The 24,695-nt window shown below is 44.3% G+C and overlaps 1 protein-coding gene across 4 annotated transcripts in view; it reads right to left on the bottom strand.

Moving 5' to 3' along the window:
• The window catches only part of PDE11A (phosphodiesterase 11A), an 807,989-nt gene that overhangs the window by 715,609 nt on the left and 67,685 nt on the right, over positions 1–24,695 (bottom strand). Inside the window, exon 1 of one of the 4 annotated variants that reach the window (XM_056536203.1) lies at positions 17,726–17,857. The exons of the other annotated variants lie outside the window; for them this stretch is intronic. Coding sequence (XP_056392178.1) covers positions 17,726–17,791 — 66 coding nt within the window. The 5' untranslated portion in view covers positions 17,792–17,857. Of the gene's footprint in view, positions 1–17,725; positions 17,858–24,695 lie in introns of those variants that run through there. 4 annotated transcript variants of the gene reach the window in all.

Consider the following 24,695-nt stretch of genomic DNA (forward strand, 5'->3'; position numbering starts at 1 on the left):
GTATATCTACATTAGTGCAGGGGACCAGAGAAAAGCGGCCGCATCTATACATTATTCAGGAGGATCACAACGAATGTCAGTAGTGACATCCGCTGTGATCTTTCCTTAACTACAAGTACTACTACTCCCAACATGGAGCATACTCTGCTCAATGCTGGGAGCTGTAGTACCTGCATTAATAGACAGATCGCATCATGTGTCAGAAATTACACTAGCTGCGATCTGTCTATTAATGCAGGTACTACAGCTCCCAGCATGGAGCAGAGTGTGCTCCATGTTGGGAGTAGTAGTTCCTGCAGTTAAGAACAGATCACAGCAGGTATCACTACTGACACCTGCTGCGATCGTCCTGTCTATAGCAGAGATGGACCGACTGTATACAGCGCTCGCATCTCTGCTCTGTACTATACTACGGCCACTCACTCATTCATATTTTCCTCAGAGCTGTGATTGGCTGCAACCATCCGGCCAATCATAGCTCTGGGTGGAAAATATGAATGATGTTCTATTCACATCACTGGCCGGAGTACAGAGCAGAGATGTGAGTGCTGTATAGAGCCGCTCCATCTCTGCTATATAATGGACGATCACATTAGGTGTCAGACTGACACCCGGGGCGATATGTCTAAAGTACAGGTACAACTACTCCCATCATGGAACAGTGTATTCCATGCTGGGAGTAGTAGTACTACATAAAAAAAATGTAAATAAAAAAAAAAGAGAAAAAAAAGTTAAACACACACACAATTTATAAAAAAAAATTATTAAAACTTTGTTATAAAAAAATAAACCTTTAGCATTTAGTTAAATACATTTTTACATCCCTACTGCATTCTTTTTTTTTTTTTTTTTTTTTGTACTGGCCAGCACTGCCAGCATTCAAAAGTGACCAAAACATCAGCCAGTAAGCATAGGAACTGAGAAGTGGTCTGTGGACACCACCTGCAGAACCACTCCTTTATTAGGGGTGTCTTGCTAATTGCCTATAATTTCCACCTGTTGTCTGCTCCATTTGCACAACAGCATGTGGAATTGATTGTCAATCAGTGTTGCTTCCTGAGTGGACAGTGGACTTGGAGTTACATTATGTTGTTTAAGTGTTCCATTTATTTTTTTGAGCAGTGTATATCTGCAGTATACAGCAGCTGATAAGTACTAGAAGGGTTAAGATTTTTAAATAGAAGTGATTTACAAATCTGTTTAACTTTCTTGCACCAGTTGATTTGAAAAATGTTTTTCTCCACAGTAGTTCCCCTTTAAATAGAACACTAAATATTGACAATACACAAGCATTTCTTGCCTTAAAAGAAGATAAAAAAAAAAGAAAATTTAAAGAAAATTACATAATGGTCCTGATTTACTATTGAAAACCTGACATTGTGCAACAAAGTGTGTCTGCTCCAGAATTTGTGGGGAAAAAAACTGTAAAAATCCGACCAACTCTCCATTTTACTCAGAAAACCTGAAATGGGTGTGGCCTCCAAGGAAAGGGATGCGTCCCCAATAAAAGGGGGCGTGCCCCCAACATAAAAAAAAAAAAAAAAACATATTTACTAAGGTTTCCCCAGAAAATGTGGTTTATTCGAGCTCTGGAATAACCCCACAGCTCAAAGCAGGTGTACAAAAAACAAAGTGTAGGGAAAAGTGCAAAACGTAGGAAACATTAGTAAATACTGTGGAAAAATAATGGTAGGGAATTAAAAACTTACAAAGAAAACTCTACTCCACTCTTAGTAAATGCGGTCCAATGTGTTGTGATAGTCGAGGGCATGAACAGGGGGAATTATAAAATATATATCTATAGCAACCAAGTAGACGAAGCAGCACTCCAGCGTAGTGAAAATAGTGACTTTTATTTATCACCAAAATGCAATAGCTATTGCATTTTGGTGATAAATAAAAGTCACTATTTTCACTACACTGGAGTGCTGCTGCGTCTACTTGGTTGCTGTATCGAATTGGGGTCCGAGGACCAGGACCCATCCACAGCCTGCACCCATCTCATCACTCCTTACTGCGAGTGCTGCTCCATCTGCTTTTCTATATATATATATATATATATATATATATATATATATATATATATATATACCCCTTGATCTCATGAAAAACGCTTGCCCTTTGATGTTCTTGCAAAACTACCATTCATGAAAAAAAAATTGTTAAAAAAGGACAGACCTTAGTGAACAAGCTTTTCAAAGTCAAATGAAATGGGTGGACTGCAGTACTCAGAATGATTACCAAAGTTAGGACTACTTAATTTATTTAGAAAAATTGCAGCTGAGAGGTGATTTAAAGGGGTAGTCCAGTGGTGAAAAACTTATCCCCTATCCTAAGGATAGGGGATAAGTTTGAGATTGCGGGGATTCCGACCGCTGGGGCCCCCTGCGATCTCTCTGTATGGGGGCCAGGCTCTCCGGCCAGATAGCGGGTGTCGACCACCGCATGAAGCAGCAGCCAACACGCCCCCTCAATACATCTCAATGGCAGAGCCGGAGATTGCAGAAGGCAGCGCTCCGGCTCTGCCATAGAGTTGTATTGAGGGGGCGTGTCGTCCGCCGCTTCGTGCAGAGGTCGACACGCCCCCTTACCGCGGGCTCTCGGGGCTCTGTACAGGAGATCGCGGGGGGCCCCAGCGGTCGGACCCCCCGCGATCTGCAACTTATCCCCTATCCTTAGGATAGGGGATAAGTTGTTCACCATTGGGTCCACCACTGGATATCTCCTTTCATAATACAGTATTAAATGGGCACTGTCAGATATAAAAACTTTTTTATAAGTTGTACATATTGGCAAAACAAAAGTTTTTCTAATATACTTCTTAAAATGTTTTCACATGGCTGATTGATAAGGCTGCATGAGGAACACAGCCTGCAGCAACACTGCTGTAACATAGAGTTTTACCAAACATGTGCCTCCGGGTGTTGCAAAACTACAACTCCAAGCATGTCTGGACAGTCAAAGGATGTCTGGGCATGCTGGGAGTTGTAGTTTTGCAAAACCTGTAGGCAAACTGCTAAAGGCAACACTGCTGCAAAAAAAAAAAAAGAGTGTTGCCTTCAGCTGTACACCAAATATTCCAAAACCCAGCATTACAGGACTGGCAAAGAATTATACACATGAATGACAAAGGGAAAATATATAAAAAGAATGCATAAAAAAAGCACTGTACTTTTGGCACTAAACCTTTGCAGTAACTTAAGAAGATGTAAGTTATATACTTACCATATTGTCTGTGGTGGTAGAGTACAGGCAATTTCCAATAATCATTGTGTGTGTGTGTGTGTGTGTGTGTGTATAGCATAAAACTAGAGAGGAAAGGGTTACAGAGCAGGACTGCAATGCTCCTCCAAGAGCAGTGAATCAGCAGAGTGAGGGAGGGGGAGGAGTCATCACAGTGCTGGCAAGAGAATGACACATCGCCTCCCTTTGGATAGATGAAAAAGACATTGAGCAGCTATAATATGCAATTTTTTTGTGAAATATCGGTGATAGAGACAGGTACGCTTTAAAGTTTAATACAGAGATTTCTACCATGGCCTATTTATACCCAAACCTTATCTATAACAAGGAGGCTTCCTCTCCTTCCAGAGGAACAAAGGTTTCTACACAAACATAGATGAGGGATTCTTAACTGTAAGAGCAGTGAGACTGTGGACATCTCTACCAGAGGAAGTGGTCATGAACTCAACAAAAGAAATCAAAGGGGGCCTGGGAATTCTGTAGTATAATAAATATTATCAGTTATAGTCACTGGATTCTTTTATTGAATTTGGCAATCAGACTTTTTTTTATTCAGGAAGAAATTTCCTTTTTACTTAGTTTTTTACCTTATTTCGTTGCAAAGACAAAATGTATTGATGGGTACTACCTAGTGTATTATCCTCAGTGGGTCAGTGCAAGTATTCCAGGGCCCAACTTTATCAATCAATGCACCTTTTTGGGAAGTGCATTGTAGGCACAAGTCTAATGTATGCCAAATCAGACCAAATCAGACGGGTTACTGCAGCACCTTGTGAAACCATACACCAGACACAGTCAAGACATTGGAACAAAAATCAAATACGCCAAGAACTGGCCAAGGAAAATAAACATCTCTACACTTCAGTTGGTGGATCCTTTAAATATTTCAATTTAATCCATGAATTTATTAGAGCACGAGATTCTTTATCATTGCAATGTGTTTTGGCTCTTTCACACCAGAGCCTTCATCAGGCATAATACAAACAGATTTAAATAATCTATAACCCTCCCCCATGACATCCCTTTCTGATGAGATTTACATACTAACTTTTTTCTTTGTACGTCATGTCTTTTTTGCCTAACAAACTATGTTACCATGTAAAGCAAAACTTCCCATTCACTTAGTTTTAATTTCCTAAGCATGCAGTCATTTGGGGGCTACCACATTAAGTTTTTGGGGGCACCTCCAAAATGCCCCCAGCTTATTATATTACCCAGATGCAATTCTTAAGGTATTAAAGCTGACTGCTGGGACTTGCCTTGGTGTGAGCAGATACTGCAAGATAAGCAAATGCAGACTATCACTTCACACCTGGACTCTGAAAAACCTGAACTATTTGTTATGCATTTTGGCAACGCTGAACCATTCTAAAAATAAACAGAAGGTAAAGACATTTGTAAAGTTAATACTTCACATCTTGAGATATAATTGTGTCAAGTATTAAAGGGCTACCCCGGCGAAAACATCTCATCCCCTATCCAAAGGAAAGGAAATAAAATGTCTGATCGCGGGGGTCCCGCCACTGGGGAACTCCTGCGATCTCTGGCCCGGCAGCGGTGGCGTCCAGAACACAGAAGCTTAGAGCTTCCTTGTCTGTGACATCATGCCACGCCCCCTCCATTCATGTCTATGGGAGGGGGTGTGATGGCTAGTACGTAGCCGTCATGCTTCCTCCCATAGACATGAATGGTGGGGCCGTGGCAGCTGTAGTCACCAGTGATTCGACACGGAGCGGAGTTTGCTCCATGCACGGATGATCGGGGTGCCACAGCGGAGATCGCAGGGGTCCCGATCAGATATCTTATCCCCTATCCTTCGGATAGGGGATAAGATGTTTTTCACAGGAGTACCCCTTTAAGAAAATCTACTAGATAATATCCCATATTTATTCATGGTCACTCACAATCATATGGAAAGGGTCAACCTCTTAGGCCGGGTTCACACTACACTGTTCACACTGTGGAATTTTCTGGGCGGAATTTCCATCCAAAAATTCCTATCCTAAAATTCCAGCAGAACATACAACTTGCGCAATGTTCTGAAAGAATTGGCGCTGCTGACATTGCTGTGCATTGGGACGGTGATGTCTGTGCAGCCTTGGTGCCGCACTTACAATCTCCAGATGGAATTTTTACACAGTCTCTTTAGCTATTTGTCAACCAAGATTTTTAGGAGACTGTTCAATGAGCATGCAGAAAATCCCAGGGGTAAGTTTGTCTCTCTTTTCCTCTGCATGGTATTTGTCATTTAAAAGACCCCACCACCTCCCTGACCTCTTAGGGCTAAGATGGCCTACAACATTCCCTTTTGATTTAAGGACTGATGGTTTAGTGTAAACTGGTGTATTATGTAATTGTTACTATTTTACCACTGTCTGAATATAAATAGAAATGTTTCAAATAAAAAAATAACCAATGCCAGAGCTGGCTTTACTTTTCTATTACATAACCACAGCCACAACACATGCCAAGCATGCATCATATTACTGTCTTCATATTCTCTGTACATGACTACACAGTCCTCTTTATCTAGCACAGCGGTCTCCATACTGCTGCCCTCTAGATGTTACAAAACTATAACTCCCAGCATGCCTGGACAGCCAACGGCTGTCAGGGCATGCTGGGGGTTGTAGTTTTGTGATCACTTATGTAGCAGTTGAGAGACCGCTGCGCTGATCTAGCATAGAAGGAGTAACAATTGTTTCACGCTACAAATGTAGCATGAAACAATTGTTGATCCTTCTTGTGAATGCACTAGCTGTACCCCTACTGAATATGGACAAGTAAAGCGCATTGAAACACAGTGGTGAGTGTTGCATATTTCATTTCTCCTACTCCTATTTATATAGGGCTGAGTAACCCATCAATCCTAGCTTTAGTGTGTCTTTTATGTGACAGTTCAGGAGTAATAGCAGTGCCAGCTATTTCTTCAAAGGGAGACTGTTGTCACATGTGGCGCATAGCCAGTGCTTGCCAGAAATGCCTGCAGTTCCTTTAATGTAGTATTCCTGACCAGTTTCTTCTTGTCTTATCGTAAATTTTTTGGAGGGATGTTCAGTTCTTGGTAATGTCTCTGTTATGCTATATTTTCTTCACTTGATAATGACTGTCTTTACTGTGTTCCATGGTGCATCTGATGCTTTGGAAATTATTTGCACCCTTCCCCTGACTAATATCTGTCAATGATAAGATCCCTCTGTTGCTTTAGAAGCTCTCTGGGGACCATGGCTTTTGCTCTGAGATGCAGCTAAGTATATGCCAGGAAAATCCTACTAAAACAGCTGAACTTTATTTCTGATTATTCAGTCACTTTAAATGGGCACTGTCAGATTGGCAAAAAAAATTACCTTTCTAATATACTTCATAAGAACATTTTATTTCCTGTTTATAGAAATCATGGCTTATAAAAAAAAAGAACACTAGGGGTCCTTATACCACCAGAACTTAGTCCTGTATGGCTTCAGCATTGTCTTTTCCCCAGCTAAAGTACAAGCATCGATAAAGCCCAGTAAGTGAGGGCGGGACTAGCACTCCTCTGTGCTCACTCCTGTCCTGTGCTATCACACTGCAACATGAAGACAGAGGAGGGGGTTATAGAGTAGCCTGCAGTGATTGGATGAAGAGACTCAGCACTGCAGACTCAGGTAGGAAGATGAGTCACGCCCCTCCAAAGTACAGAATGACAAACCAAGTGAGCAAGAGAAAGAAGGTCTTTGTATGAGAAATATCGGTGCTAGACACATAAAAAATATATGTACAGTATATGACCAGGATTAGGTACTGAGTAACATATAACATTTTATTTTATTTTAGATATGACAGGTGCAACTTAAATTGGCAAGTGTGCAATGACTTATAAGAAAGTGTACGCCCTTACGCAACCAGGTTATTGGGAGACTTTTTGTTTGTTTTTTTACTTTCTTTATTTCAATTGAATTGTTCACATTATAGGTCACTTTAAAGATCTAAAAAGTCAGCAGTTATAAGAGTTCAAAACTGCTCAGTGAAGACACACTGTAGACTACGGACGCCGGCATGACATGCCGGCGCTAGTACTGCACTGCAAAGCATTTCATGTGGAGTCCGCAGAAAGAATGGACATGTTCATTCTTTCTGCAGACAGTGGAATCGGAATTTCCGCACCAGAAACATCGGAAATTCTGCAGTGTGCACAGCGCAGCAGAATTCCATTATGTGGAAATTCAGCAGAAATGAATTACCCATTCTCTCCAAAGGAATTCCTGAAGCTAAAATTATGCAGCAGATATTCTGCTGTGTGAATGGGACAGCAGAATCCCGTCAAGGTATTTTGGCTATAAATTCATATAGCATTTTCATGCAGAATTCCATGCAGAAATTATTCCATGTGAAGGTTTGCCTAAGGCCTCGTTCTCATGGCGGAAAATCCGCATATCTGTGTAAATTCTGCATCCGCATTGGTTCTGTGCCGAATTCTGCAGTTTTTAACCATTTGCAAAATCAGTGCGGAATTCGTGTGGAAATTTCCAAACAAATTCCACATGATTCCGCAGCTCAGTAAAAGATAGGCTTTATTTAAAAGAACTGTCAAAGTTCATGCAGATTTCACACAGAAAAATATAAGACATATATTTCCGGACCAGAATTTAAGACATATATAAGACATAAGACATATATTTCCGGACCAGGATTTCCGCAGCAGAACGCCCGCTGCGGAAATTCTAAGGTATGAATATCCTTGCAAAATCCCTTTAAGGTTATTGGGCAATAAATTTAGGCAGAATTCCGTGCGGAAAATTCATGCAAAATTGCGCACAATAGTGTCACTAGTTACCTTCATGTAACCAGGGGCGGACTGACCGGCCGGTCCGATCGGACGTCGTCCGAGAGCCCGGCCGGGTTAAGGGCCCGCCGCTGCTACTGAGGATCCAGGACACTTGTCCCAGATCCCAAGTAGACAGCGCTGCCTTCTCCGGTATGTGCGATACACGCACATACAGGGGAAGGCGTCCCCTCTGTGTGAGCCGCATCTGCAGCTTACACAGAGGAAACGTGACCTCTGCCCCAATGCAGCACGCTGTACAGGTGCTGATGATGTCACTCATCAGCGCCTGTACTGTGGAGGGAGAAGACGCGTGCCCCTGCTGCTGAGGAGATCACTGTGTGGGACATCAGTTGAGCATTTTTTTAAACTCTGCATATACCTATGGGGAAGAGGGGGGGTGTGGTTGTTGTAACTCTGCCTATACCTATCGGAAAGAGGGGAGGGGTGTAACTGCATATACCTATGAGAAAGAGGGGGGGGGGTATAACTCTGCATATACCTATGAGAAAGAGGGGGGTGTCCCTGCTTATACCTATGGGAAAGGGGGTGGTCACTCTGCATATACCTATGAGGAAGAGGGGGGGTTAACTCTGCCTATACCTATGGGGAAAGGAGAGGAAAGGGGGGTGTAACTCTGCATATACCTATTGGGAAAGAGGGGGGGGTGTTCCTGCTTATACCTATGGGAAAGAGGGGGAGGGTAACTCTGCCTATATCTATGGGGAAAGGGGAGTAAAGTGAGGGGGTAACTCTGCCTATACCTATGGGGAAGGGGGGGGGGTAACTCTACCTATACCAATGGGGAAGGGGGGGGGAACTCTGCATATACCTTTGGGGAAAAGGATGTAATTCTGCCTATACCTATGGGGAAAGGGGAGGAAAGGGGGGGTAACTCTGCCTATACCTATGGGGGTAACTCTGCCTATACCTATGGGGAAAGGGGGGGGGGTAACTCTACCTAGACCTATGGAGAAAGGGGGGGGGTAACTCTGCCTATACCTATGGGGAAGGGGGGAGGTTACTGCCTATACCTATGGGGGAAGGGGGGGGGGTAACTGCCTATACCTATGGGGAGGAGGGGGGGGGTAACTCTGCCTATACAAATGGGGAAGAGGGGGGGGGTAACTCTGCCTATATCAATGGGGAAGATGGGAGGGGGTAACTCTGCCTATACCAATGGGGAAGCGGGGGGTAACTCTGCCTATACCTATGGGGAAAGGGGGTTTAACTCTGCCTATACCTATGGGGAATGGGGGGGTTAACTCTGCCTATACCTACAGGGAAAGGGGGTGGGACTCTACTGCCTATACCTAAGGAGAAAGGGGGGTTAACTCTGTTCCTATACCTATTGGGAAGGGGGTTTAACTCTGCTGCCTATACCTATGGGGAAGGGTGGTTAAGTCTGCTGCCTATACCTATGGGGAAGAGTGGGGGGCTAACTCTGCAGCCTATACCTTTAGGGATGGGGGGGTTAACTCTGCTGCCTATACCTACAGGGAAGGGGAGGGGTTAACTCTGCTGTCTATACCTACAGGGAAGGGGTTAATGCTGCTGCCTATACCTACAGGGATGGGGGGGGGGGCTACCTAACTTTATACCTGGATGCCTAACTACTTACCTACATTCCAGGCTTTCTAACTACCTACATACCCAGCTACCTAACTATGTACATACATGGCTGCCTAACTGCCTAGCTAGCCCCCTACCTACCTGGCTTGTCACCTACCAACATATCTGGTTTCCTGATTTACCTACCTAGTTACCTATTTACCTGGCTACCTACCTACCTGCCCTTTTACTGTGCAAGACACCAAGGAGGGCATTATTACAGTTTGTGGGCCTATATAGATGGAAAGATTGTGTAGAGGAGGGCGGTCTTATCCGGAGAAGAGAAGAAAAGGAAAGAGGACGCCGCTGATCAGAAAAGACGTAATTGTGTGTCCCAAAATGTAACTGTAATCACTTATATGGTATATACATCCTGTGTACAGCTGATATCTACCGCCATATGGTCCTGTATATAATCCCTTAAATTGTATACAGATCCTTTATAGTATACTGCTCTGTGTATAGTGGTTTTATTCAGTACAGTATGGCGGTATTATCCAGTTATTGTGCGGTGGTATAGATTTACTCCTTGTATACCAGTATTATTGGTCATGGAAATTTACCTACGTTAAAGTGTTTCTTACATATATAAATTTTAGTTTATTGAGTGTGGGATTTGGGTGGAATAGGGGTTTGGCAGAAGATTGATGAGCTGAAAAACCTAGCAGGGGCCCTTGCCTTTTTTTGGTCCAGGGGCCCCGAGTGTTGTTAGTCCGCCTCTGCATGTAACCACTGTTCTTGTGAAAGGTAAGTGAAAAAACATAAGGAAAACAACTCGCAAACAGTAAAAAAGCAGTTTATGAAAGAAAGTTAAGAGTGCTAAAATAAAAAAAGAAAAGACGCTGCAAAAAAAATGACCGGTAACAAATCAGCCTATAACATTGTGCTGCATGACTTGGCAACGAGGAAGACTGCTCCGGAACGTCAGAGATAACTGATACGTGTTATAAAACACAAAGATAGGAATCATCCGTGTGTATAGAAAAACATTTGCTTGAGCATCAGAGGTAATGACTTCAGGAAAATTCCCTTTACCTCGGAAGAACCCGATCTCTGCGTTTACAATGAAAAGATGATACTGCAGAATAATATGATTTCAAATGGTGCTGCTGTATGCAAAACAGATGGTACAAGTCCTCAAGATGTCAGTAGGTTGTATAGATTTAAAGGAGTACTCCACCCCTAGACATCTTATCCCCCTTTGATTAGGGGATAAGATGTCTTATCGCGGGAGACCCCAGCGATCTCTGTGCAGAACGCCGGGTGCGGGCGACATGACATCACAGCCACACCCCCTCAAGATGTCACACACGCCCCCTCAATGCAAATCTATGAGAGGGGATGCTACGCCCCTCCCATAGATTTGCATTGAGGGGACGGGGTGTGACGTTACTAGGGGGCATAGCATGACATCTCGATGGGGCATGGCGTGACATCACGGCCCCCGCTCCAAGTGTTTGGAATAAAATGTTCCGAATGCTGGGGCAGCGGAGTTCCCCTTTAAATTCAATCCACTATTGAACAATATACCCAGACGAAGACTTTCTAAGTGATTCCTATAGGCAGGGCCGCCATCAGGGGATACAGCCAGTACCCCAGTAAGGGGCCCTGGCCCCCTGGAGGCCTGGGCCCCCCACCCCCGCTGCACCCCCCTGCAGCAGCCCCAGCACAGAAGCAGAAGACCGCTGTTAAAACAGGAGTCTCCTGCTTCCACTGGCAGCTGCGACCAATACTTACAGCCATCTGTCCTCTCCTCCCTGTGTGAGGCTCTTACAGGCAGCAGCAAAAGCAGCACAGTTGAGTGATTTACTGCAGAACATCGGGCTGTGTATGGGATGGCAGAGGACCTTCGATGATGTCATTACCATGAGATCGGTCACATGGGTGGGAGGAGCCTGACTGCTGTGCTGTGGAGGCATAGGATGAGGTACCAGTATAGGGTAATGTATTTATCATGAGAAGGTAACCTTTAGTTCATACACTCACAAAAATAACTATATCTGTGTTCTCCAAACAGGATGCCTCCAACGGAGTTGTAGTTTTGCAACAGCTCGAGTTAGGCTCCTTTCACACTATGAAAAGGACCCATTGTATAACACCTGTTATGGGATTGTTCTAATACACGTTTTAACCCGTTCTCGCCCGTCATTCATAACGGATGTTATTTTGGGACGGGAGATAGTAGCAGGAGAAATAGTGCATGCACTATTTCTCCCGCTACTATCTCCCGTCCCAAAAAAACGTGCGTTATGAATGACGGGCAAGAATGGGTTAAAACGTGTATTAGAACAATCCTATAGACTATAATGGGATTTACTAACGTAAGTTAAGGCTTTTCTAATGGCCATTTTACCCCGCGATCGCCCGCGATTTTATAACGGGTGTTATACAACGGGTCCTTTTGCCTTACACTGTTTGGAAAACACTGCACTATAATATTCACACATTCACATTTTTAATTATAATAATTTAAGAATCCAAATGTGGTATCGGCCAGTGCATAAATGCCGAAACTATTACAAAAAAACATAAAAAGGGTCCACATATCGCTAAAAGGTCATTTTATTAACATCAACAAAATTAAAAACATGTATATGAGGTATCAGGAGAAAAACACAAGCAAAGAGGCCACAGCACACATGAAGTTCAGAGATAATGGGGAGATTTATCAAATCCTGTGCAGATTGCTCCTTTTATTTTTAAAAAGGCCTCTGAAAAATTAAAGAAGCGATCTACAACTGCTCCACTTTCCTTCTGCACAGGATTTGGTAAATCTCCCCATTCATCTCTGAATTTCATGTGTGCTGTGGCCTCTCTGCTTACTTGGGTTTTTCTCCTGATACCTCATATACATGTTGTTTTTGTACAATTTGTTGGTGTTAATAAAATGACATTTTAGCGGTATGTGGACCCTTGTGTTTTTTGGTGTAGATCTATCATGTAGTAAGCCTCTATATTGTCTAATATAGCATTAGCTTCCCTATACTGTTCCCATATATTTTTTATTGGGAACGTATGGATTCATCTGTGAGGGTCATGAAAGAGTGGAGAAGGCCCAGGGCAATTTTTTGCATCAGGGCCCTGTGTTTTTCAGACACGCCCCTGCCTGTTTCTGTACATCCGCTGGCGCTGCTCACGGATTTAAAGGGGTACTCCGCCCCTAGACATCTTATTCCCTATCCAAAGGATAGGGGATAAGATGTCAGATCATCGGGGTCCCGGTGCTGGGGACCCCCAGGATCTAGGCTGCAGCGCCCTGCTATCATTACTGCACAGAGCAGACTCACTCCGTGCGTAATGACCAGCGATACAGGGGCCGGAACATCGTGACGTCACGGCTCCGCCCCTCGTGATGTCACGGACTCCCCCTTAATACAAGTCTATGGTAAGGGGCATGATGGCCGCCACGCCCGCTCCCATAGACTTGTATTAAGGGGGTGGGCCGTTACGCCACCGGAGCCGTGATGTAACGATGCTTAAGATTTAAGAACTTAAGATTTTTAAATAAAAGTAATTTACAAATCTGTTTAACTTTCTGGCACCAGTGGATTTGAAAAAAAAATTGTTTTCCACCGGAGCACCCCTTTAAGGGAGCCCAATTGCACCTCTGCTGAACAAAAAACAAATAAAACACCATTATTAGCTATAAGGGGGCCCAATTGCACCTCTGCTGAACAAAAAACAAATAAAACACCATTATTATCTATAGCATGTGAAACCAGTTATGAATTTTTCATTGTTAGCCCAGGACATTAGACTTATCTGTTTCCAGATAAGCCCTGTCCTATCTGTACTGTAAATGATTCTTATTGTCTACAACTTAACTAAAACCGATCCACAGTCATTGCTTCTTATCTATTTACCCAAGAAATGACTGCACAGTGGACTCCTTGTCCTCTGGGATTCACAGCCGCGGGGTGATGATTGCAGAAAACTAATGAATATTACGCTCAGACACTTATGGGTTAGCCTTGGCAGCTACTTGTTACAGTTCATGCACTAATGGAAAATGCAACTACACAACAGCAGGGAAACTGGATCATAAATAATTAACATATCACCTTCAGCAACTAAACAAGTCTCTCCGAGCCGTTCTATTCTGCTCTTATTGAATTTAACACGTTGAACTATTGGAATCATAGAGCGGCGAACGGTAACGGCAACCGAATGGTTAATTTTTAATGTTCTGGACATATGCGAGACATGCATTCCATATAATTACCGCTTTCACTCCACAAAGACCTATTGGAGAACTTTACAGAAGAGATGATTTATGTGAAACTATAAACCCTTATTATAAATGAATAATGTCCAAAGGTAAAGGAAAATTCTTATCTTATGGAAACACTTTCATTGTCGTAGGAATATACAGTATTTTATAGGTGACATCTAAAGGTTACTGAAGTCTTCTATGGGGGGAGCTTCATCTTGATCTCTGAAGCTTTAGTTGCCTATTTCTGATTGCCAAATTACCATTTGATGACCGCTCCGGTGACCCGGTGGGTTAATATTTTTGGGAACATTGCTTTAAATAATGTACTGTATACAGTTTTGGTTGTTGTTGGCGTTCCTATAAAAACAGCAGTTAAAAGGGTACTCTGCCCCTAGCCCTCTGCGATCTCTGAAAAGCACCCGGCATTTTAAACAGTATGTTTAGAATGCTGGTTTCCAGTGGCAGGGGTCGTGACATCACACCACACCCCCTGGTGACATCACACCATTCATGTCAATGGGAGGGGGCGTGGTGGCTCCCATTGCCCCCTCCCATAGACATGAATGGAGGCGGGTGGCATGACGTCACGACTCCCACCACGGGAATCCGGCTTTCTAAACATACTGTTTAGAACACCGGGTGCTGCATGGAGATTGCGCGGGGTCCCACCGGCCGGACCCAACGATCAGACATCCTACTAGACATTATTGCCTAGTCTTTAGATAGGGAATAATATGTCTAAGGGCAGAGTTCCCCTTTAAGACATGTTTCCAATACTGTTTCAATGAAAAAACAATATAGTTATACTTGTCTGGAAGCAACTTACTTGCCTGTCTGTACTCTAGTGTGTCTTTTTTTTTTATTTCATGGTGGGGCTGGTAGGGATGTTGGAAGATGCATATGCTGCAGCAGGGACAGCCACCAAGCTGATCAAAGTAAGGGGCTTCATGTTTAAAGCAGTTTAAAGACAGGGGCCTTAGCAAAGTAATTGGTAGATATAGAAGGAAAAAAAATTACTTAGTCCTGGTCCCCTGCTCGTCTCCTGCAGCTCCCAGTTGAGATAAACTCTTGTTGTAGGACCTGTCCACGAAGCCAATCACTGGCCAAGATGTGACACTGCTGTGGCCAGTGATTGGCTGGGCAGGCAGGTCCAGTAATTAATGGTCGTCAGAAGCAGGAAAAAGAAAGAAGACCGGGGGACTGGGCAAAACCGAGCTTGAGCAGCAGAGGGCCATCACTGATTCCCACTGTGTTCAATGGATACATCAGGATTCTGTCAAAACGGGATGCCAACGTTTCCATCCATGCACGTTCAGGCCATGAAAGTCTAAGGGGCTTTTGCCTCTCCATGCACTAATACCTCGGCATCCTATTTTGACAGAATGCCCACGTGCCCATCTATGAAATGGAGAAGCAAAGAACCTACCGTTATAGAGACATTACAGCACAACTACTTCTCCTTAGGTGTTCCGTGGTATTTACGGTTAATGTGACCCACAATTAAAGGGGTACTCTGGTGGAAAACAATTTTTTTTTTTTTAAATCAACTGGTGCCAGAAAGTTAAACAGAATTTTTAAATTGTGTTTAAATTGTTTCTATTTAAAAATCTTTATCCTTCCAGTAATTATCAGCTGCTGTATACTACAGAGGATGTCCTTTTCTTTTTGAATGTATTTTCTATCTGACCACAGTGCTCTCTGCTTACACCTCTGTCTGTGTCAGGAACTGTCCAGAACAATAGAGGTTTGCTATGGGGATTTGTTCCTGCTCTGGACAGTTCCTGACATGGACAGAGGTGTCAGCAGAGAGCACTGTGGTCAGATAGAAAAGAAATTCAAAAAGAAAATAACTTCCTCTGTAGTATATAGCAGCTGATAAGTACTGGAGGGATTACGATTTTTAAATAGAAGTAATTTACAAAACTGTTTAAAGGGGTATTCCAGGCCAAAACTTTTTTTTATATATCAACTGGCTCCTAAAACCACGGTTTTAGGTCCGGTTGTAAAAGCGCATACGGCGCAAAAATGAGCCGACCGGACCGAACGTTTCACTCCGGTCGGCTCATTGAAATGAATGACATACGGGAGCGCATACGGTCACATACGGGAGCGCGAGCTTTTAGCTCCCCCCTGCCGTATGCGCTCCCGTATGGGACAAAACGTAGTGTGAACCCACCCTTATTCTATATACCTTACAGTAGACCAGTGTTTCCCAACCATTGTGCCTCCAGCTGTTACAAAACTACAACTCCCAGCATGCCCGGACAGCAAACTTAGAGTTGTAGTTTTGCAACAACTGGAGGCACAATGGTTGAGAAACATTGCAGTATAGTATATGATTATTGCCTCGTTGCACTGTTAATTTGTTCTTCTATTTTGACGTTTAAAAGTTCATTAGAAAGAAAATACTAAATTTTATCATAAAAAAGGCAAAAAGACAACAAAATCAGAGCACGGTATGGCTTTACACATTGCATCCTGCCCACTGTGTTTTATTTTTTACTAGGATTGGAACGATATGTTCCTGATCCTCTCCTAGCAAACTGTCTCTGCATATTAAAAAATGTCTGTCATTTTCTATTTTTATGGTAAAACAATCAATATGGGAACCATATGTTTAGTGCTAAAACTGGGATCTGATCCTATCATGAGAATGAAGGAAAAACATTTCTTTTGAAAAGTTATTTCTTTTTTACCATTAAATAATCCAATCCTTTCTTTAGTGTTAACTGGATCTCATCCTGGTTTGTAATACCTCAAAATAAACCCTTCAAATGAGCATATATAGAGAACCGAGATGGTACGGACCAGAGGCGGACTGACAACACTCAGGGCCCCCGGACCAAATGAAGCAAGGGCCCCCAGACACCTCTGCCCCACCCCTATTCAGACATCAGCCTGATTGGTGATGTCTGGCATTAGCCGAGTGAGTGGGAGCAGGCACTGTGCATATATGTATGCCTTGTGTCTTTAGAGCTCAATTACACGGCATATTTTACGTTGCGGAACCACCAACAATGGACCCTACAGTGCTACCTCCATCTGTGTTTGCTCATAGCGGCAATCCACCACTACGAAAAGACACGATTTGATGTGCATGTTCGCCGCACCCATGCGCAGTATACTCGCACACATCGCAGCTGCTCTCAGACTGACTCAGGGAACAGGAGGAGCGGCTGTGATGTGTGCAAGTATACTGCGCATGCGCGAGGCGAACATGCACCTTGAAGCTTGTGTCTGCTTGTAGCGGTCGATTGCCGCTATGAGCAGACACAGATGGAGGCAGCACTTTAGGGTCCATTGTCGGCAGATCCGCAGCGTAAAATACACTGCGGATCCGTCCATGTGAAAAAGCACTTAGGGTATGTTCCCACGTACATGATCTGCTGTATATTTTCTGCAGCTGATTTTGCTACCTATTGAAGCTAATGGGTTGCAAAGTCAGCTGCACAAAATATAGAGCAAAAATATGCAGCAGATCCTGTACATGTGAATGTATCCTTAAGGGGTTAATGATAAATAAACAAGCAGTGTGTTCACATGTTGTCACCCCAGTGGGGTCATTTTCCCTTCTCCAGTGTCCACAGGTCACCAACAGGTCACATTACCAGAATTTTTTTTTTAAATCGCGGCAAAAATGGCGCAGTTTTACTGCAATTTCAAAAAAATTGGGGTACAACCGCGCCATTTTTGCCACGCCTTTTCCAAATAATTGTTCTAGTAATGTGACCTGTTGGTGACCTGTGGACACTGGAGGAGGGAAAGTGACCCCAGCGGGCTGCTACTATGCACATCACCCAGCCAGAATATACTGCTGATCAGAGGGGAGAGAGGCAGCACACAGGGACATCACTCACCCTCACATGAAGCGGCCGCTCTGTGTTCCCGGGAGGCCTGTCAGCTCTCGGCCTGTCCTCCTCCATCAATCAGGTCCTCTTCACCCCTGCGCTGCTGCCTGTCTCTGCAGCGCAGGGATATAGAGAAAGACTTCACCTGAAAGTAGCACTTGTCTGACTGGGGATCCGGGACAAGTGTCCTGAATCCTTAGCAGCTGCAGCGGGCCCTTTATCTGGCCGGGCCCTCGGACCACAGCCAAATGGACTGGCCGGTTAGTCCACCCCCGGTATGGACATAATAGGGGGAGATTTCTCAAAACCTGTGCAGAGGAAAAGTTGACCAGTTGTCCATAGCAACCAATCAGATCGCTTCTTTCCTTTTTAAAAAGGCCCCTGTAAAATGAAAGAAGCGATCTGATTGGTTGCTATGGGCAACTGGTCAACTTTTCCTCTGTACAGGTTTTGAGAAATCTCCCCCCATACTATATTCTTCAGACCATTAGGCTGTATTATTTTACTATGTAAGACCTGTGTTTCAGAGACTGTAGGGCTTATGACCTTTGCAAATATTTGTCTATTCTTACCGTTGATCCACTGTTTTAGTTTATTCCTGAATAAAAAATAAATAGTCAACCAAGAGACCTGACGTCTTGTGGTTAGTAAGTTTCACCGAATCTATTGCGTAATCCAATTTTATAGGTTTTGTTCAGACCTCAATGCAGAACCGGTTTAGCTACATTCTCCCAGTAGAATGTTTCAGAGGCACATGACATGAAGGCAACACAAACATTGTAAGTTTTACTACAGCTTAAAGGGAATCTGTCATCAGTGTCACCCCCACTAACCTGTTGGTACAGGCTGGTAATGTGGGTGACACTGATGATAATGATACTTACCTATCTCCGATCCGTGGTCCCGTTCGTTCGTTCCCCTCCTTATTCCGGTGGCAGGCTGCGAGCACAAGTAGCGTACCAGGAGCACGCTGATGTCACTACTGCTGCTTCTTCAAGCCTGCTTGCAGCCGTGAGGAAGCAGCAGCGGTGACTTCAGCGTGCTCCTGGAAGGCCGCCCGTGCTACAAGCCTGTGGCCCGAATTAGGAGGATAACAGGTGAATGGGGCCACGGATCGGGGATAGGTAAGTATTGTTATCAACATCACCCGCACTACCTGCTTGTACGAACAGTTTAGTGCGGATGACACTGATCTATGATTCAGGAGACCAATCGCTAAACTTTTCACCATAATTTATAAAGTTGGGAAAGATTCTATATTGCAAATTTCTGGTAAAATGTGACAAAAAACTGGCATACATACCTTATACCACATTTCATGTTTCTTTTTAGACACTTATTTTGAGATTGTGCCGCATTCGGCAAGGTGTGGTTTAATGGACAAGGGACATGGCTTTAAAGCCACTTTGCCAAAAAATGCTCAAAAATTATGACACATGATGTGCTACGAAGCAAGGCTTCTCTAACGTTTTACTCGGACCTCACCTGCAAATTTTTGTTCATGCTGGGGCCTCACTGACAAGTGCATATTGCCATGCAAATATTGCTGTGCAGCTTTCATATTATTCCAAACAAGCTCCAACCCAATATTACCACACAGAGCACACAATAGGCTAGATTTATCAAAACCTGTGCCGAGGAAAAGTTGACCAGTTGCCCATAGCAACCAATCAGATCGCTTCTTTCATTTTTCAGAGGTCTCTTTTAAAATTAAAAAAGCAATCTGATTGGTTGCTGTAAGCAACTGCTCCGCTTTTCCTCTGCACAGGTTTTGATAAATCTCCCTAATTGGTCCTAGTCCTAGTAACTGTAGGGTTCCGCCTCTTTAGTCATCCCCTAGTCAACCCTCATATAGTTAATATATTTCTAAATTAAATGTAAATACTGTATAGAAAGAGTATCCTTACCTTGCATAGAGTCGCAGGGCCTGCGGTTCATGTGACTGTAGTTTAGTCTCTATGGTAGGTAAAAGGACCTTTGGAGGTTCATGGCTGATGTAATACCCACAATGCCTTGTAAAGCTGATTGACAGAGGGTGTGGACCAATCCTAAAATGGTCAGCCCCTGCCCATATAAGGGAGCTGCAGCCAATAGATGCTCTCTTCTCTTGTTCCTGCGCTGCCAAGCAAGCAGCATCTCTTCTGCTCTTGGGTTGCTGACACTTCATGAGGTAGAACCTCCGCAACTTACAATGACAAATACTAGGCCACAGCCTGCCGGCCTCGGCCTGAAGCTAAGCAATGAGTTCTTACAACTTCCCCGCTAATGCTAGCAAGGACCCTGGACCTAAACATAACCCTAAATCCAGCGGATCTGCGCATACTAAATCCTACTAATCTAAAGAATTTACAAAAGTCCCAACCATACGTCAATCTCAGCTAAGCTGTATATGGACTCTGTTATAATGACTGTTCCTGTATTTGCATGTTACAGAAAATCTTCAGTAAAGTTTACACAACTTTTCAGCAGAGCTCTGGTTGTGGACAATACTTTATTCTGCATCTACCTATCGCTCTTGGGAAGGGTGGCGATAGGCCAAGCCATACAGCATTTAACCCTCACACTGGCGTCACGACTGACAAGAGTTAATTATAACCGTGATATCCCTCACAGCAACACCCCAACTGCCATACACCCCCCCAAGGCACTATAAATATATAGTATTATAGTATATATATATATATATATCATAAAATGTTGCAGTATCTTGTAATACCTTTTTTATTGGACTTGCAACATTGTCCAATAAAAAAGGTATTACAAGATACTGCAACATTTTATGATTTGCATCGCTGGACTAATACGGCTACTCAAATTTACTATATATATATATATTGGGTATTACTACACTGCTCAAAAAAATAAAGGGAACACTTAAACAACACAATGTAACTCCAAGTCAATCACACTTCTGTGAAATCACACTGTCCACTCAGGAAGCAACACTGATTGACAATCAATTTCACATGCTGTTGTGCAAATGGAACAGACAACAGGTGGAAGTTATAGGCAATTAGCAAGACACCCCCCAATAAAGGAGTGGTTCTGCAGGTGGTGACCACAGACCACTTCTCAGTTACTATGCTTCCAGGCTGTTGTTTTGGTCACTTTTTAATTCTGGCAGTGCCTTCACTCTAGTGGTAGTATGAGACGGACTCTGCAACCCACACAAGTGGCTCAGGTAGTGCAGCTCATCCAGGATGGCACATCAATGCGAGCTGTGGCAAGAAGGTTTTCTGTGACTGTCAGCGTAGTGTCCAGAGCATGGAGGCGCTACCAGGAGACCGGCCAGTACATCAGGAGACGTGAAGGAGGCCGTAGGAGGACAACAAACCAGCAGCAGGACCGCTACCTCCACCTTTGTGCACTACCAGAGCCCTGAAAAAGGACCAGCAGCAGGCCACAAATGTGCATGTGTCCACTGAAACGGTCAGAAACAGACTCCATGAGGGTGATATGAGGGCCCGACATCCACAGGTGGAGGTTGTGCTTACAGCCAAACACTGTGCAAGACGTTTGGCGTTTGCCAGAGAACACCAAGATTGGCAAATTCACCACTGGTGCCCTGTGCTCTTCACAGATGAAAGCAGGTTCACACTGAGCACATGTGACATACGGGACAGAGTCTGGAGACACCATGGAGAACGTTCTGCTGCCTGCAACATCCTCCAGCATGACCGGTTTGGCTGTGGGTCAGTAATAGTGTAGGGTGGCATTTCTTTGGGGGGCCGCACAGCCCTCCATGTGCTTACCAGAAGTAGCCTGACTGCCATTATGTACCGAAATGAGATCCTCAGACCCCTGGTGAGACCATATGCTGGTGCGATTGTCCCTGAGTTCCTCCTAATGCAAGACAATGCTAGACCTCATGTGGCTGGAGTCTGTCAGCAGTTCCTGCAAGAGGAAGGCATTGAGGCTATGGACTGGCCCGCCCGTTCCCCAGACCTGAATCTGATTGAGCACATCTGGGACATCATGTCTCGCTTCATCCACAAACATCATGTTGCACCACAGACTGTCCAGGAGTTGGTGGATGCTTTAGTCCAGGTCTGGAAGAACATCCCTCAGGAGACTATACCTCATCAGGAGCATGCCCAGACATTGTAGGGAGGTCATACGGGCACGTGGAGGCCCCACACATTGGATCAGCCTGTAGTGTGGTTTGCCACTTTGATTTTGAATGTGACTCCATATCCAGACTTCCATGGGTTGATAAATTTGATTTCCATTGATAATTTTTGTGTGATTTTTGTCAGCACATTCAACTATGTAAAGACGAAAGGAAGAAGGAAGAAAGGTGAGGATAAGAGGGGTGCATAGGAAGAGAGGTGAGGATAGGAGGGGTGCAGAGAAAGAGAGCTGAGGATAGGAGGGGCACAGAGGAAGAAAGGTGAGGATAGAAGGGGCGCAGAGGAAGAAAGGTGAGGATAGCAGGGGTGCAGAGAAAGAGAGGTGTGGATAGGAGGGGCGCAGAGGAAGAAAAGTGAGGATAGGAGGGGTGCAGAGAAAGAGAGCTGAGGATAGGAAGGGCACAGAGGAAGAAAGTTGAGGATAGGAGGGGTGCAGAGGAAGAAAGGTGAGGATAGGAGGGACGCAGAGGAAAAGAGGTGAGGATAGGAGGGGTGCAGAGGAAGAAAGGTGAGGATAGGAGGGTTTCAGAGGAAGAGAGGTGAGGATAGGAGGGGTGCAGAGAAAGAGAGGTGAGGATAGGAGGGGCGCAGAGATAGAGAGGTGAGGATAGGAGGGGCACAGAGGAAGAGATGTGAAGATAGGATGGGTGCAGAGGAAGAGAGGTGAGGATAGGAGGGGTGCAGAGGAAGAAAGGTGAGGATAGGAGGGGTGCAGAGGAAGAAAGGTGAGGATAGGAGGGGCGCAGAGGAAGAAAGGTGAGGATAGGAGGGGTGCAGAGGAAGAAAGGTGAGGATAGGAGGGGCGCAGAGGTAGAGAGGTGAGGATAGGAGGGGCGCAGACGGAAGAGAGGTTAGGATAGGAGGGGCGTAGAGAAAGAAAGGTGAGGATAGGAGGGGCACAGAGAAAGAGGTGAGGATAGGAGGGGTGCAGAGGAAGAGAGGTTAGGATATGACTCTCTTTCTATTAGATATCCCCCCAAAAACTTACCTTTCACCGCACCCACGAAGAGCCGTTCCGTCCGGCGCATGAACGTCCATGTCATCACGTAGGCGACGTGAGGATGTCATATCATTGTGCCACCCATGCCATGACACAGATGTCCTGCATGGCCTCCCGTCGGTAGGTGGAGTTAGTGGCGGGCTGGGAGCTTATAGCTCTCTGCTCTGCCACTCTGCGGCCAAAGGTCCTGTTACTAGTGTGAAGCGGCGGCCAGCCCGCGCTGCTGTAGCATTGGGCAGCGAAAGCACGGGCTGGCAGCCTACTGGGAATTTTCCCAGTATCCCGGTAGGCCAGTCCGGCCCTGCTAGGATATGTTATCTTTGTGTTCCCTTTTTTTTGAGGAGTATGTAAAGTGAACCATATGTTATAGGCATACATGCAGACAATAATTACCTGTATTTTTGCGGAACAATTTTATAGAAGTGCTGAAGGATTATTCGGAGGTCTCTGTCTATAGGATTAACACACACGAGCCCCAGTTATTACCCTTTACCCATTAATGGAGGGGGGAGAGCTCAGGAGTAGATTTAACTTCACGTGGGCAAATAATGGATTTGTATAACTGGGGATTATTATAACACTGTGTTTACAAGATTTAATTCACTATAATATTGATCCATTACTAGCAAGTATACGAGTAGAAATGATCTGGCTATGTGAATTTAATCTGTCATGGATAGTGAGAATTAATCTGGTTAAGATGCTATTAACTACTACATTTTGTGCTGCATTCCCTTCTCTATCCCTCTTAAACAGTTTAAAGGATTACTTTATGTGTATGTGCAAGTAACCCCAAGTTGTTTTTATTGAGGAATATTGCAGATTTTATGCATATGAAGGTTTTAATGTTTTTGTACTAATAAAGTTGTATATAAGGGAGGGGTTAATGTTAATGCAAAAGGTCACGACTAAGCACCCTGTGTGGCGTGAAATGGCCCTTCGGCCTTGCTGTATCTTTAACTGGACGATTTTTCTACAATAAAAGCAAGTTTTCTATATGGAAGAGTGCCATCAGTTTCTTCTTACTGTTGGATTTAAAGGGGTACTCCGGTGGAAAACTTTTTTTTTTTTAAATCAACTGGTGCCAGAAAGTTAAACAGATTTGTAAATCACTTCTATTAAAAAATCTTAATCCTTTCAGTACGTATTAGCTGCTGAATACTACAGAGGAAATTATTTTCTTTTTGGAACACAGTGCTCTCTGCTGACATCTCTGTCCATTTTAGGAACTGTCCAGAACAGCCTATGTTTTCCATGGGGATTTTCTCCTACTCTGGACAGTTCTTAAAATGGACAGAGATGTCAGCAGAGAGCACTGTGGTCATGATGTCAGCAGAGAGCTCTGTGTTCCAAAAAGAAAAGCATTTCCTCAGTAGTATTCAGCAGCTAATAAGTACGGGAAGGATTAAGATTTTTTAATAGAAGTAATTTACAAATCTGTTTAACTTTCTGGCACCAGTTGATTAAAAAAAAAAAAAGTTTTCCACCGGAGTACCCCTTTAACCTCTTAAGGACCCAGGACGTACGGGGACGTCCCCGCACCCTGGGCCTTAAGGACCCAGGACGTCCCCGTACGTCCTGGCGTTTTCCGGTCTCTGCCGCTCGCCGGGCAGAGATCGGAACTGGATGCCTGCTGAAATCCTTCAGCAGGCATCCAGGGCAAACGCCGAGGGGGGCCATGTAGGCCCCCCATGTCGGCGATCGCCGCAAATCGCAAGGGAAATCGCCCTTGCGATCTGCGGCGATACCGGGCTGATCGGGTCTCTGGGACCCGACCGCCCGGTAATTTCGCATGATCCCGGCTGTCACAGACAGCCAGGACCATGCTGAAGTATCGGAGCGAGGTGGC

The sequence above is a fragment of the Hyla sarda genome, chromosome 8, assembly GCF_029499605.1.
Source record: "Hyla sarda isolate aHylSar1 chromosome 8, aHylSar1.hap1, whole genome shotgun sequence".
Taxonomy (NCBI): Eukaryota; Metazoa; Chordata; class Amphibia; order Anura; family Hylidae; genus Hyla; species Hyla sarda.